At 45.5% G+C, this 13,843-nt stretch overlaps 1 protein-coding gene across 9 annotated transcripts in view; it reads right to left on the reverse strand.

Moving 5' to 3' along the window:
* Positions 1 to 13,843, reverse strand: part of PKNOX2 (PBX/knotted 1 homeobox 2) — a 624,957-nt gene that overhangs the window by 171,433 nt on the left and 439,681 nt on the right. For all 9 annotated transcript variants that reach the window (XM_054005412.1, XM_054005405.1, XM_054005406.1 and 6 more), the window contains one exon: positions 8,394 to 8,565. In XM_054005412.1, coding sequence (XP_053861387.1) covers positions 8,394 to 8,565 — 172 coding nt within the window. The remainder of the gene's footprint in view (positions 1 to 8,393; positions 8,566 to 13,843) is intronic.

Below are 13,843 nucleotides of genomic sequence, written 5' to 3' on the forward strand. Positions count from 1 at the left end.
TCATGGATAGAAGGGCCATGGAGCAGGTAGCTAAAGGCTCAAAAAGAGGACTTGTTAGAACTGAAAGATTCAGGTCCCACTGGGGTGTGATCTTTTGAGAAGGTGGGAAGGTTCTTATAAGGCCTTTCTAGAATTGGTTAGTTAGTGGGTGTGTGAAATGGAGTAGCCCTCAGTAGGAGGATGGAATGTGCTGATCACTGCTAGGTGAACTCATAGAGAGCTGAGGGAGAGACTCAATGTCTTTAAAGACAGGATATAGTCTAAGTGGAGGGGAATGTCTGTAGCTTCTTGTGTAACGTCTCTTAGCTGAGTCTAAGAAGAGAAGCCAGTCCAAGAAGAGTCCAAGAAGAGAAGCCAGGTAACACTTTCTAGTTGAGTCCTTTCTGCTGTTAGAGAGGATGTCCCACATGGCAGCAGAGCATGAACGTTCTAGGGATTGTGCCTATCCAAATACCATGCCCTGAGATGTTTGATCTTGCTGTTTCATTGGGTAAGGAGCTCGAGAAATGTCAGGACAGTAATAAGTGGGAGAGATGACATGCACAGGAGCTTGGGCAACCAGAACTGTCTGGGCCAGAAGGAGGCAATTAGCATGACTCTCACCCTGTCTTGTCAGATCTTGTGCAGCACATGTGGAAGGAGTGGCAACAGAAAGAAAGCTTAGTTGAGCTGGCTGGACTAGGGGAGAAAGAGAGCACCACCTTGAGAGCGATAGTCTAGGATTCCTCTGCAGCAATATGTAGCACACTTGCTGTTGGTCTGAGAAGCAAACAGATCCCTGGTTGGGGTTCCCCATTGTGCAAAAATGTCGTGTAGCACCTGCCATGGAGTTCCCACTCGCGGTCAATCGCAAAGTGTCTGCTGAGGGAGTCTGTGAGCACATTCTGTTTCCCAGGAAAGTAGGCTGTGCATAGAGTGATTTGATTGCTGATGCATCAGTTCCAGAGATTGCCTGCTTCTGTGCACAGGAAGGCAGACTTTGCTCCCCCTTGTTTGTTGATGCAGAATGCGGTTCCAGTGTGTCTGACATTATCAGGACATGGTGAGAGCAGATGAATGGAAGAAAGAACTTGCATGCCTTTCTTACTGCCAGAAATTCCAGGACATTGATGTGCATTCTGGATTCTCAGGATATCCACATCTCTTGTGTTGTGTGGTTGTCCATATGAGTGCCCCAGCCTATTAGGGATGCATCTAAGTGGAGCACAGGATCAGGTCCAAGAGGTGAATATAGTTGGACCGCTTGGTAATAGTGACCATAATATAATTAAATTTAACAACCCTGTGTCGAGGAAAACACCACAGTGGCCCAACACTGTAGCATTTAATTTCAGAAAGGGGAACTACACAAAAATGAGGAGGTTAGTGAAACAGAAATTAAAAGGTACAGTACCAAAAGTGAAAACCCTGCAAGCTGCATGGAAACTTTTTAAAGACACCATAATAGAGGCTCAACTTAAATGTATACCTCAATTTAAAAAACATAGAGAACCAAAAAAGAGCCACCGTGGCTAAACAACAAAGTAAAAGAAGCAGTGAGAGGCAAAAAGGCATCCTTTAAAAAGTGGAAGATAAATCCTAATGAGGAAAATAGAAGAGAGCATAAACTCTGGCAAATGAAGTGTAATAATATAATTAGAAAGACCAAAAAAGAATTTGAAGAACAGCTAGCCAAAGATTCCAAAAGTAATAGCAACAAATTTTTTAAATACATCAGAAGCAGAAAGCCTGCTAAACAACCAGTTGGGCCGCTGGACGATTGAGATGCTAAAGGAGCACTCAAAGACGATAAGGCCATTGCGGAGAAACTAAATGAATTCTTTGCATCGGTCTTCACTATTGAGGATGTGAGGGAGATTTCCAAACCTGAGCCATTCTTTTTGGATTACAGATCTGAGGAACTGTCCCAAATTGAGGTGCCATTAGAGGAGGTTTTGGAACAAATTGATAAACTAAACAGTAATAAGTCTCCAGGACCTGATGGTATTCACCCAAGAGTTCTGAAGGAACTCAAATGTGAAATTGCAGGACTACTAACTGTCATCTGTAACCTATCATTTAAATCAGCTTCTATACCAAATGACTGGAGGATAGCTAATTTGACACCAATTTTTAAAAGGGCTTCAGAGGTGACCCTGGCAACTACAGGCCAGTAAGTCTCACTTCAGTACTGGGCAAATTGGTTGAAGCTATCGTAAAGAACAAAATTGTCAGACACATAGATGAACATAATTTGTTGGGAAGCAGTCAACATGGTTTTTGTAAAGGGAAATCATGCCTCACCAATCTACTAGAATTCTTTGAGGGGGTCAACAAGCATTCAGACAAAGGAGATCCAGTGGATATAGTGTATTTAGATTTTCAGAAAGCCCAATATGAACAGAAGGATAATAGAACAGACTGCTTAAGGAGGTTGTGGAAGCTCCTTCACTGGAAGTTTTCAAAAGGAGGCTGGATAGCTGTCTGCCTTGAATGGGTTAAACACAACAAATCCTGCATCTTGGGAGGAGATTAGACTAGATGACCCTTGTGGTCCCTTCTAACTCTATGATTCTATTATTTATGGGGCAAGTTCGGTGGTTCTCTAGGAGAGGAAGCAGGTGGCAACTCCCTGATGGAGCGGATGGTCTCTGAAGGGGGCACTGTTCCCTTAGTCCCAAATATGCCCAATAGGAGGGACTGAAGGGTGGTCATTAAGGTCTCCATGGAATGGGATACCAATGGCTCAGGGTCAGGTGAGGCGACGGCTGCTCCCAGGGTTATGCAGGTCTCCTGGGAAATGGATTAGAGTGGTATGGGAGAGGCAATTCTTCCGATGGTTCCGAATCCCCCAAGGAAGAAAAGGCTACAGTGGCAGTACCATCAGTGCCGTCTGAGAGGTGTACTTTGTGTGTGTGTTGGGGGGGGGGGCTCCAAACCACAGTCTGGAGTCAGTGGAGCACAATGTTTCTGGTCTTTCTTCTCATGCCTAAGGGACTTAGGACATACTAAATCCTCATGGGCAGAGCTGGTGGACGGAATATCTGGTCTTTTCAAAGTGGACTGAGACGAAGACTTTAGACCCATGCTTATGAGAATATTTCTTCCCAACGAGGCCCTGCCATAGGTCTGTGGAGGTGGATTCCCTGGCACCAGAGTTCGACTTCATAGCAGAAGATTCACTCCTTGCTGATTCAGGTCAATGTGCAGGAGGTGGGGGGTTCCCAAGCATGGGTCTGATTGGGGTCTCATGGCCATCCCATGAGATATCTGCGGAGACAAAGTGCCCACCCTTCTCAGGTATGGCTGGGGAAGGACTGACGGATACTGCACTGAGTGACAATGTGAGCTTCTCCCAGGCAGTAGAGGCAATGTTGATGGTGATCGCTGATGAAGAAGGACAGGGGGCAGGGGGCACAGAATTTGAAGCCCATAGTTCTGGGCATAATCCGATACCCAAATGCGGAAGTGCGGGGGACACCCCTGTAATCTACTCTACAACTACTAAAACTACTCAAACTGGTAAAACTACTAATCTACACATTATTTAAGAATTAATAAAACTATGTACAACTGTTTATTTAGAACGACGTCAGAGATGAGGACACTGAAGGTTCCAGTGCAGCAATAAGAAGGAACTGAAGAGGCAGTTGGTCCAACCCACCTTTTATTGCCTTGGTCGGGAGCACGAGGTGAGCCAGGGCGCATACGCGGACTAATGGACACTACTTTCAAAACTCTCTGACTCCGAGCGCATGGTGAACATGCATAATCCCAGTGGAACACAATAGGGGCAATCAATTGAAGAAGAGAGTTAGTTTGCCTTTCTTTTCAGCTGATAGCATCAGGAACAAACTCAGGATTAAGAATAGCAAAGTTGTTACAAAACTCTTCAGTAAGAAAGCATTTCTTGTTCTTGTTTTTTTTACATATATATATATGTGTGTATATATATATATATATATATATACACACATACACAAATCATTGGCAAGTAATATATGCCAAACTGTGACTGCAATTTCCACCAGGAAAATGCAGGTAGAAAGCTGTGAAATGCAGGGATCTAGAGACTGGTATACAAGGAAACTTTAACTTTGTTGAGAAATTGCTCACATTTCTTAAGGTAACCATTGATTAACAGTGTATAAGGTACTGGCAGTAAATCCAGTTTGCCTAGGCAGGGAGATCATGTCATTACGGTTTCTTATCTGGAATGTTTTACAAACCAAAAATTACAGTTTGCTAACAATCAGACATAAAAACTAATTTAATAAATCAGAAGCAAGTTACTGACTGTCAAAGGCACTTATATTTAAACCACACATTTGCACTTGCTAGATAAAGCAGGGACTATTGGTAGAGCCAGTTAACTAACTAAAGTGGAGTCCTCTTGCCTTGGGTACAGTCAGTCATTTGCCTCATGTGTGTGCAGCTCAATGCAGTTTGTTGTTTTTAATAGCGGTAATAGCGACCATAATGTAATTAAATTTAACATCCTTGTGCGGAGTGGGGAATACCACTATAGCATTTAACTTCAGAAAGGGGAACTACACAAAAATGAGTTAGCTAGTTAAATGGAAATTAAAAGGTACAGTTACAAAAGTGAAATGCCTGCAAGATGCATGGAAACTTTTTAAAAACACCATAATAGAGGCTACCCCAAATTAAAAAAACATAGTAAGAGACTAAAAAAAGTGCAACCATAACTAAACAACAAAGTAAAGGAAGTGGTTACAGGCAAAAAGGCATCCTTTAAAAATTAGAAGTCAAATCCTACTGAGGAAATTAGAAAGAAGCATAAACTCTAGCAAATCAAGCATAGAAACATTATTAGGCAGGACAAAAAAGAATCTGTTGAGCACCTAGCAAAAGATTCGGAAACTAACAACAAAAACTGTTTTTTAGTATGTCAGAAGCAGTAGGTCTGCCAAACAATCAGTACATCCACTGGACAATCAAGATGCTAAATGAGCACTCAAGGAAGATAAGGTTAAATTAATTCTTTGCATCGGTCTTCACTGCAGATGATGTGAGGGAGCTTCTCACACCTGAGCCACTCTTTTTAGGTGACAAATATGAGGAACTGTCCCAGATTGAGATGTTGTAACAAACTGATCAATTAAACAGCAATAAATCACCAGGACCGCTTCGTATGCACCCAAGAGTTCTGAAGGAATTCAAATATGAAACTGCACAACTACTAACTGGTATGTAATCTATCACTTAAATCAGCTTCTGTACCAGATGACTGGAGGATAGCTAATGTGACACCATTTTTTTTTAAAAAGGCCCCAAAGGTGATCTTGGCAATTACAGACCAGCGGCTTACTTAACTTCAGTACCAGGCAAAGTGGTTGAAATTACAGTGAAGAACTGAATTATCTGACACAAAGATGAAGACGATTTGTTGAAGAAGAGTCAACATGGCTTTTGTAAAGGCAAATCATGCCTCACCAATCTATTAGAATTCTTTGAAGTGGTCAACAAATACGGGGAAAAGAGTGATCCAGCAGATATAGTGTACATGCACTTTCAGAAAGCCTTTGACAAGGTCCCTCACCAAGACTCTTAAGCAAAGTAAGCAGTCTTGGGATAAGAAGGAAGGTTCTCTCATGGATCAGTAACTGGTTAAAAGACAGGAAACAAAGGGATGAATAAATGGTCAGTTCTCAGAATGGAGAGAGGTAAATAGTGGTTCCCCCATGGATCTGTACTGATACCAGTGCTATTTAAACATATTCAGAAATGATCTGGAAAGAGGGGTAAATACTGAAGTGGCAAAATTTATAGGTAACACAAAATTACCCAAGGTAAGTAAGTCTGAAGCACACTGAGAAGAGTTACAATCACAAAGCTGGGTGACTGGGCAACAAAATGGCAAATGAAATTCAATGTTGATAAATGCAATTTAATGTGCATTGGAAAATATAATCTCAACTAAATATACAAAATGATCTCAATTAGTTGTTACTACTCAGGAATGAGATCTTTGAGTCATTGTGGATAGTTCTCTGAAAACATCCACTCAATATGCAGTGGCTATCAAAAAATCTACCAGAATCTTAGGAGCCATTAGGAAAGGGATAGATAATAAGACAGTAATATCTTAATGCCACTTTATAAATCCAGGGCACACCCAGATCTTGAATACTGTGTGCACTTCTGGTTGCCCCATCTCAAAAAAGGATATATTAAAATTATAAAAGGTACAGAGAAGGGCAACAAAAATGATTAAGGGCATGGAACAACTTCCATATGAGCAGAGATTAAAAAACTAAGGGGGATCTGATAAAGGTCTATAAAATCACGACTGGTGTGGAGAAAGTGAATAAGGAGGTGTGATTTACTCCTTCACACAACACAAGAACCAGGGGTCACCCAGTGAAGTTAATAGGCAGCAGGTTTAAAAAAAACAAAGGGAAGTACTTCTTCATACAATGCACAGTCAACCTGTGGAATTCATTGGGATGTTGTGAAGGGCAAAACTATAACCAGGTTCAAAAAAATAATTAGATAAATTCATGGAGGATAGGTCCATCAGTGGCTATTAGACAAGATGGCCAGGGATGCAACCCTATGCTCTGGTATCCCTATCCTCTCACTACCAGAAGTTGGGAGGGGATGACAGGGGATGGATCAAACGATTATTGGCCTGTTCATTCGTTCTGAAGCGTCTGGCATTGACCACTGTCAGAAGACAGGAACCTGTGCTAAATGGACCATTGGTAAGGCTACGTTTTAGTCATGGGTATTTTTAGTAAAAGTCGTGGACAGGGCACAGGCAGTACACAAAAATTCACGGCCTGTGACCTGTCCATGACTTGTACTATATACCCCTAACTAAAACTGGAGTGGTTTGGGGTAGGGGGCAACCCAGGGTTACTGCAGGTACTCTGGGGGAGGGAGCCAGGGGTGCCACGGGTGCTCTGGGGGAGGGGGCTGGGGACATTGCGGGTGCTCGGAAGGGCAGGCAGAGGCACGTAGCCCGGGAACTGTGGTGCTGCTAGGGGGGAGTAGGTGGGGCTGACATGCTCCCTACCAGGCTCTGCATGGCTCCCCAGAAGCGGCGACATGATGTCCCTCATCTCCTAGGCAGAGGTGCCACCAGGGGGCTCCACACGCTGCCCCTACCCCAAGCGCCAGCTCTGCAGCTCCCATTGGCTGGGAACCGAGGCCAATGGAGCTGTGGGGGTGGCGCCTGCGGGCGGAGGCAGTGCGCAGAGCTGTCTGGCTGCGCCTATGCCTAGCAGACGAGAGGTATGTTGCTGCTTCCGGGGAGCCTTCCCCCCGCCCCGAGGTAAGCACTGCCCAGAGCCCTCACCCCCACCTGCACCCCAACCCACCCCTGAGCCCTCTCCTACACCCAAACTCCTGCTGCTGTTGGGGGGCCGGGGGCGGGGGCCTGAGACTGCCCCTGCTGTGGTCGGTACAGCTGGCCCAGGGGCAGCCCGAGCTGCTCAGGCCGCCCCCGGGCCAGCCACACTGGCCACTGCAGAAGTCACAGAGGGCCTGGAAAGTCACAGAATCCATGACTTCCGTGACCTCCGTGACAGACTCACAGCCTTAACCATTGGTCTGACCCAGTATGGCAGTTCTTATGCTCTTAAACTATTTCTATAAATTTTAGACTAAGATTTATAATTATTCCTTTTGAAAAATCTCAGTTGCCAAGCTTATCCAGACTCCTCATTGCTCTAACACAGTGGTTTTCAAACTTTTTAGACTGAGTACTTCCTTACAAATAATGTAGTATACTGCATACCCCATCTGAGATAGTGCCTCTGAGATAGGCAGAGGTGATATGTGCCACCCCAGATTTCTGCCTTCCATTTAGCAACAGCTTCGAGAGGTTTTCAAACTGTGGGGCATGTCTCCCCATGGGGACCCAGAGGAATGTTCAGGGGGGTGAGCAGCGATGCCACAAGGTTTAGGGAGGGAGTGCCACCTTAACCCCCTGACTCACCTCAGTGGGGCACCCAGCCTGTCTGCATGGGGGGGGCGGGACACGCAACCAAAAATTGTAACTCAAAGGGGGCTCAGCTCAAAAACTGACCCGCCTCACATCGCCGCTCGCCCCACCGAACATTCCTCCAACACCCCTGGGGGGTATGCCCCACAGTTTGAAAATCTTGCTACTAAATAAAATGTGTTGTCCACCATTACAGGATTTTTCTCACGTACCCCCATGACGAGAGCTCGTTTACCCCACGGATTACATGTAACCCGTTCGAAAACCACTATCTAACATATGCTCCTTAAAACACATCCAACCTGAGACTTCTCTAAGCTGCTGCCCTTTGGGCTTTGGGTTCGGATGCCTATAGTGTAAGAGCAAAGCATTGCGATGTCCCTGTTGTCTCAAATGCTAAACAAAGCAATGGGGCTGGGACTGGTCTGAACCAGGGCTTTACCAGGTTGTCCAGTTCGGGGTCATCACTGAAGAATGGTTTGTGTTCCTGCTCCTGCTGGTGTACAAAGTTCTCAATGTCCACGTCAAAGCTGGCAGAGGTGATGCACTCGGAGCCCTGTGTTGCCTGCTCACACTTCTCAAACAGCAGCGTCAGGAGTGGGAAAAGAGGATGCCTGGAGAGACAGGAAATCACAACATTCTTTCTGTAAAGCCATCTTCCTATGTATTTAACTGATTTCAGCTTTCTGCGCCAGAGTGTGGGCGAGTATTGCATTCACTCACCAGCTAAACACGGGCATTCTCTTTTCCAGTCTCATTCTCATCTTGTTTTCTAACCTTTAATTTACACTTGCCTCTGGGAGGTAGGGGATTTCTTATGCTGCTAAAATGTCAAAATGGCAGCCAGACAAACAGATAAATCTCCCAAACGTATCTATAGGCACCCTATTCTGATCAGTTCTATAAAGCAAATTCCACTGGCTGTAATGTCACAGGGTCAGTTACCAACATTACTACAGAGGTTATGGTCCAATTCTGATTGGATTGAAGTTGGTCAGATGGTGCCATAACTTATAGTTGTTTTGAAGAGGTTTTGAGCAGATGGATTTGGATGCTCTAGAAACAGGGTAAACTTTCACAGCAGTGGCAATTATATTTCCTATTCCTATAGGCTGTGCTATCTCCCCTTGGGCCCCTTAGAGGGGAGTGGACACCATCTACAATGCTTGGTTCACATAAGAAGTTCTCCATGGCCTAGAACTCCTGCATGATTTGATGTTGGTTCTGCCCACAGTAGCACTAATAATAGTAATAGTGCACAGCAGTCCTGTGGATCACAGCATATAGGGAGCCAGCAGGGCACAAAGTGGCAGCACGTAGGGTCATATCACTTGCATACCTATGAAAGGATCCAGTGAGAAGGATCCCAAGGGCTGTACTCACCTTGATGGGGTCAGAGGGAGCCTTGCTCCTCTGGGTTGGACTCTTTAAATCATTGCTTGTGTGATGGCCATGGAGGGAGCCTTTCTCTTTCAGGTCTGTGCCTCAGTGAGCCTGAGGCTGGTCCAAAACTGAAAAAAAGTCCTGGGACCCATGATAATTGAATCCATATGTGTTGGACTTTATTTGGTCATAATTCAAAATTTCAACCAAAATAAAATGATCCAAACATTGAATTTGGACCATTTCTCCCAGCTCGGCCAGTTAGGCTGCAAAAGATCCTCCGAGGCGAACAGAGCTTACCCGAAGGGTCTAAGCCTCAGCCTCCCTTGCCCAAACCTCCTTTCCATGAGTTGCCTCATGATGTACCAGCCCAGCATGGTTAGGCACTGCATTGCCACCTCCCACAATGATGTTTCCCCCACCCCTGACTCTTGCTGTCTTGTATGTGTTTTGTCTTAGTTAGATTCTCAGTTCTCCTGGGCACAGAACGTGTCTCTTGTGTTTGGAAAGTGCCGTGTAATTTACAGCCCTCCATCAATGGTTTGTAGTAACAAATGTTAACCAAATGTACCACTCCAACACTATTCCATGACCTGCTGCCCTGCGGGCAGTCAACATCCTGCCTCGTGGTTTCTGCAGTTTGTTACCCCTGCTCTTTGGATGGCTGACAATGTCTTCATATATGGTCACCCAACAGGTTGCAGATGGCACCTACAGCTTGTCCATTTTGAGCCGAAAGTGCCTGAGCACCAAAGACAAAATTGTCAAAAGTGGCCTTGGACTTTGGGTGTTTAACATTGTTGGCGTCCAGTATGAGACATCCAAAACACTGCAATGCCCTAAATCAGGGGCTGTTTATAGGTAATTTCAGCCCAACTGACTGGAATGTGCTTCCTGTTTTAATAACTGAATACCTATAAACCTACATTGTATTCTTCTGAATGTGTCTAGCTATGAAAGAAGATATAGTGCTCCAAAATGTACCACATCGCCCCCCAAACTCCACCACAACTGGATAGGCCCACCCCTTTTTAAGTACAACAGAGAACCAAAACACCTTTTCAAACCACTCAACTGTCTTCTTACCCTGAACCCCTTAGCTGTGGTCAAGATTACCCCTTAGCAAAAGCAGGGGAGGGTGAGAGGTCACCTCGATACACTCTGAACCTTACAGTATCTTTCCGACAAGGGAGTGGATATCAGTCATGGGCTCATTGTAACATTCTGGAATGTTCTCTTTTCTTGATCTTTTAAGTATTTGAACCTTTGAAAATAATAAAATAAAATAATAATAATAAATTAATAATACCAGCAAACAATAACAAGGAGCAAAATAGACAAGTAAAAAACCTGCCCAACTTGCCACACTTTGGAACACCTCTGCTATCAAGTTATTTATTATATAGACTTGTCTGGTGCAGGTGATGATCCACAAGAACCCATTCATTCGAGTCACTCTACCTCCCCAGCCTAATCACTTCACTTAATTCCCTTGCCTCTTGCCTCTCAGTATTTAGCAGCCTCTACCCTGGAAGGATTCCCACCACCTCTATCCTTCCTGTATCTCGCAGATAACAGACTTCAGGGAACTCGAAGTGTTCAAGTGATCTCCTCAGAGATCCTTCCTGTCCCATGAGCAAAGGAAGACAGAAGGCGGAAGATTCTGAAAGTGAACCGCTGGTTAGGTAAGCAGCAGCGGGTTTTGGATTTCTGGAACAATGGCCCATCTTCTGTGAAAAGAGGGGGCTGTACAGTTAGGCTGCTCTCTGTCTCAGTAGGAAACCCAATCTCTTTGGGGACAGGCCAGCTAGAGTAGTCAGGAGGGTGTTAAACTAATAGCAAAAGGGAAGGGTAAAACAGGGGAAGATATGAGCACTCAGCACAAAATCAAGATGTTGAGAAGAGAAGATAACTCACCTTGTGCAGTAACTGTGGTTCTTCAAGATGTGTCCCCCTATGGGTGCACCACTCTAAATGGGTTTGCACCCCATGTGCCTCAGATTAGAGATTTTAGGTAGCAGAGTCCGTTCTGCCCACACATTGCCATCCCCATCTCATGCCCTGCACCAGGGCTATATAGTGCTGTGTGGGCGAACTGCCCTCAGTTCCTTCTCTACCGTGAAGCTCATTGAAAAGAACTCCGAAGCAGAGGGGAGGAGAGTAGATAGTGGAGCACCTATAGGAGGGCACATCTCAAAGAACCACAGTTACGGCACAAGGTGAGTAACCTTCGCTAATTCTTTGAATACTGTCCCTAAGGGTGCTCCCCTCTAGGTGACTCCACAGCAGTACCCCTAACAGATGGATGGGTGTGACAAGGTGTACCTACCCCACACCAGCCCGAAAGGGTTAACTGTGCTTTGCAGGCTGAGGAAGACCCGCCCTTCTGACTCTGCTGTGCATGCTCAGCCTGGAGGCAGAGTATGAAAGGAAGCAGCCCAACTCAGTCTGGGCAGGCTGCTGAAGGGAGAGGACACAGACTGCAGGCTCTCTCCAGGGAGCTGCTACAGGCACTGACTACAAAGCCACAGCACAGAGAGCTCCAGATGGACTCCAGGCTGCCTGATGAGCCTGGAGAAGAGACCGCGCTGGCAGGAGCTAGCCCGTTTGAGAATCCCAGAGACCCAGGGGAACCATGGAGCATCGCAGAGGGAGAAAGGGTCGGAAGCAGCCCAGGGGACTTAAACTTTTCTCCAGTGAGTGAACTGGGGAACCAGTCAGCATGTTTTGGGAGGATCCCCCTGACTCAGTGGTGAGCACCCCCACCACTGCCAGGGGCCTGGGCTGGGACTCTAAGGAGCAGGGAGGGCCCAAGTCCCCCAACCCTGGGTGCCACACAACCCTACGTGGCTCCCACTTCCCCAATGGGCCAATCAGCCACACAATCCCACAGAAGTGGGTTATTTTATTGACTCTGGCAATTGTGCCACATCAACCTGAGTGGAAGGGCCGCTTTATTGACTCCACTAGGCCACACTACCATGTTTTATAGACAGATTCACGAACACGGGACCTAACTGGCTGCTATACAGTTTTTTTCCTTCTTCTGACCATATGTGACCCGGCTCTTGGGACGGAGTGTACCTATCCCATGACAATAGGGCTTTGGCATCGAGTCTAGAATTGAGGATAAAATACTGGCGCCAAATATGGCATTGGACGCTGAGGCGTGAGTGACTGCGCAAAGTTCAGCGAATGTATGAATAGATGTTCATATATATGTCTATATATATCTGCAACCAGAACATTCTTGAGGAAGGCTATGGAAGTGGAGAGAGATCTCGTGGAGTGAGTTTGTATTCTAGAAGGAGATTGAAGATCATGAGACTGGCAGCAGTAAATAGTGCAGCCTGATATCCATCTGGAGAGTCTTTGCTTGGAAATTGGGGATTAGTTCTGTCCGCAATTGAGAAAAAGTCTGGGAGATTTCCTGAAGGGCTTAGTCCTATCTAAATACAAGGCTAATGCCCTCCTGACATCATGTGTGTGTAAGGACACATCTCTTTTGACCTGGTGTGGTTTAGGAAAGAGAACTGGAAGGTGAATAAGTTGGTTTATATGGAAGTCCAAAGATATTTTCAGCAGGAACTTGGGATGTGGACATAGTGTGACCTTGTCTTTAAAGAAAAGTAAAGGGGAGTATGCCATTAGAGTCACTATCTTCCCTACTCTTCAAGCAATAGTAATGGCCACTAGAAATGTGGTTTTCATAGACAGGTGTAAAAGAGAACAGGTGGTCATGGCTTCCTGGGAGGGCGGGTCTCATAAGACATCTGAGTACAAAGTTGAGGTCCCATGCCAGTGTGGGGCATTTGATTTGTGGAAAGAGCTTACCCAGTCCCTTGAGGAATCTTCTTCTTGTTGGATGAGCAAAACCAGAAAACCCCTCTATCATATGATGGAAGGCCATGACAGCTGTGAGGTGCAGCTTTATAGAGCTTAGAGATAAGCCAGACCTTTTTAGCTCGAGTACAAATGATAGTGGAGAGGATGTAGGTGAAATGGGCTTTGAGTCACACCAGTATTTGAATCTCTTCCACTTTTGGACATATGTGTCACGAGTGGCCTGTTTCCTGCTATGCAACAGCACTGTCCATGTCTTCAGAACAGGTTGTTTCTAACCCATCGAACCATCTATCAGCCATGCCTCGAACCTGGAGATTGGGGAGATGAATTTGACCAGCATCCTGGGAGAGAAGATGGGGAACAGGCTGGAGAATGATTGGATGACAAACAGTGAGCTGACATAAGGAAACCATATTTGTCTTGGTCATGTGAGCACCATGAGAATAATCTTGGATTTTTCTTTCTTTATCTTGAGCATCACCTTGGATATTAAAGGAATTGGTGGAAATACATACAAGAGTCCTCGGTTCCAATGGAGGAGAAAGGCGTCTCCCTGGGAGTGGTGACCCAGACCGGCTCTGGAGCAGAAATGGGAGCATTTCTTGTTCTTGGCTTTGGCAAACAGGTCTATCTGTGGGACATCCCAATGTAAAAATATGCAGT

Source organism: Malaclemys terrapin, chromosome 15 (assembly GCF_027887155.1).
Source record: "Malaclemys terrapin pileata isolate rMalTer1 chromosome 15, rMalTer1.hap1, whole genome shotgun sequence".
Taxonomy (NCBI): Eukaryota; Metazoa; Chordata; order Testudines; family Emydidae; genus Malaclemys; species Malaclemys terrapin.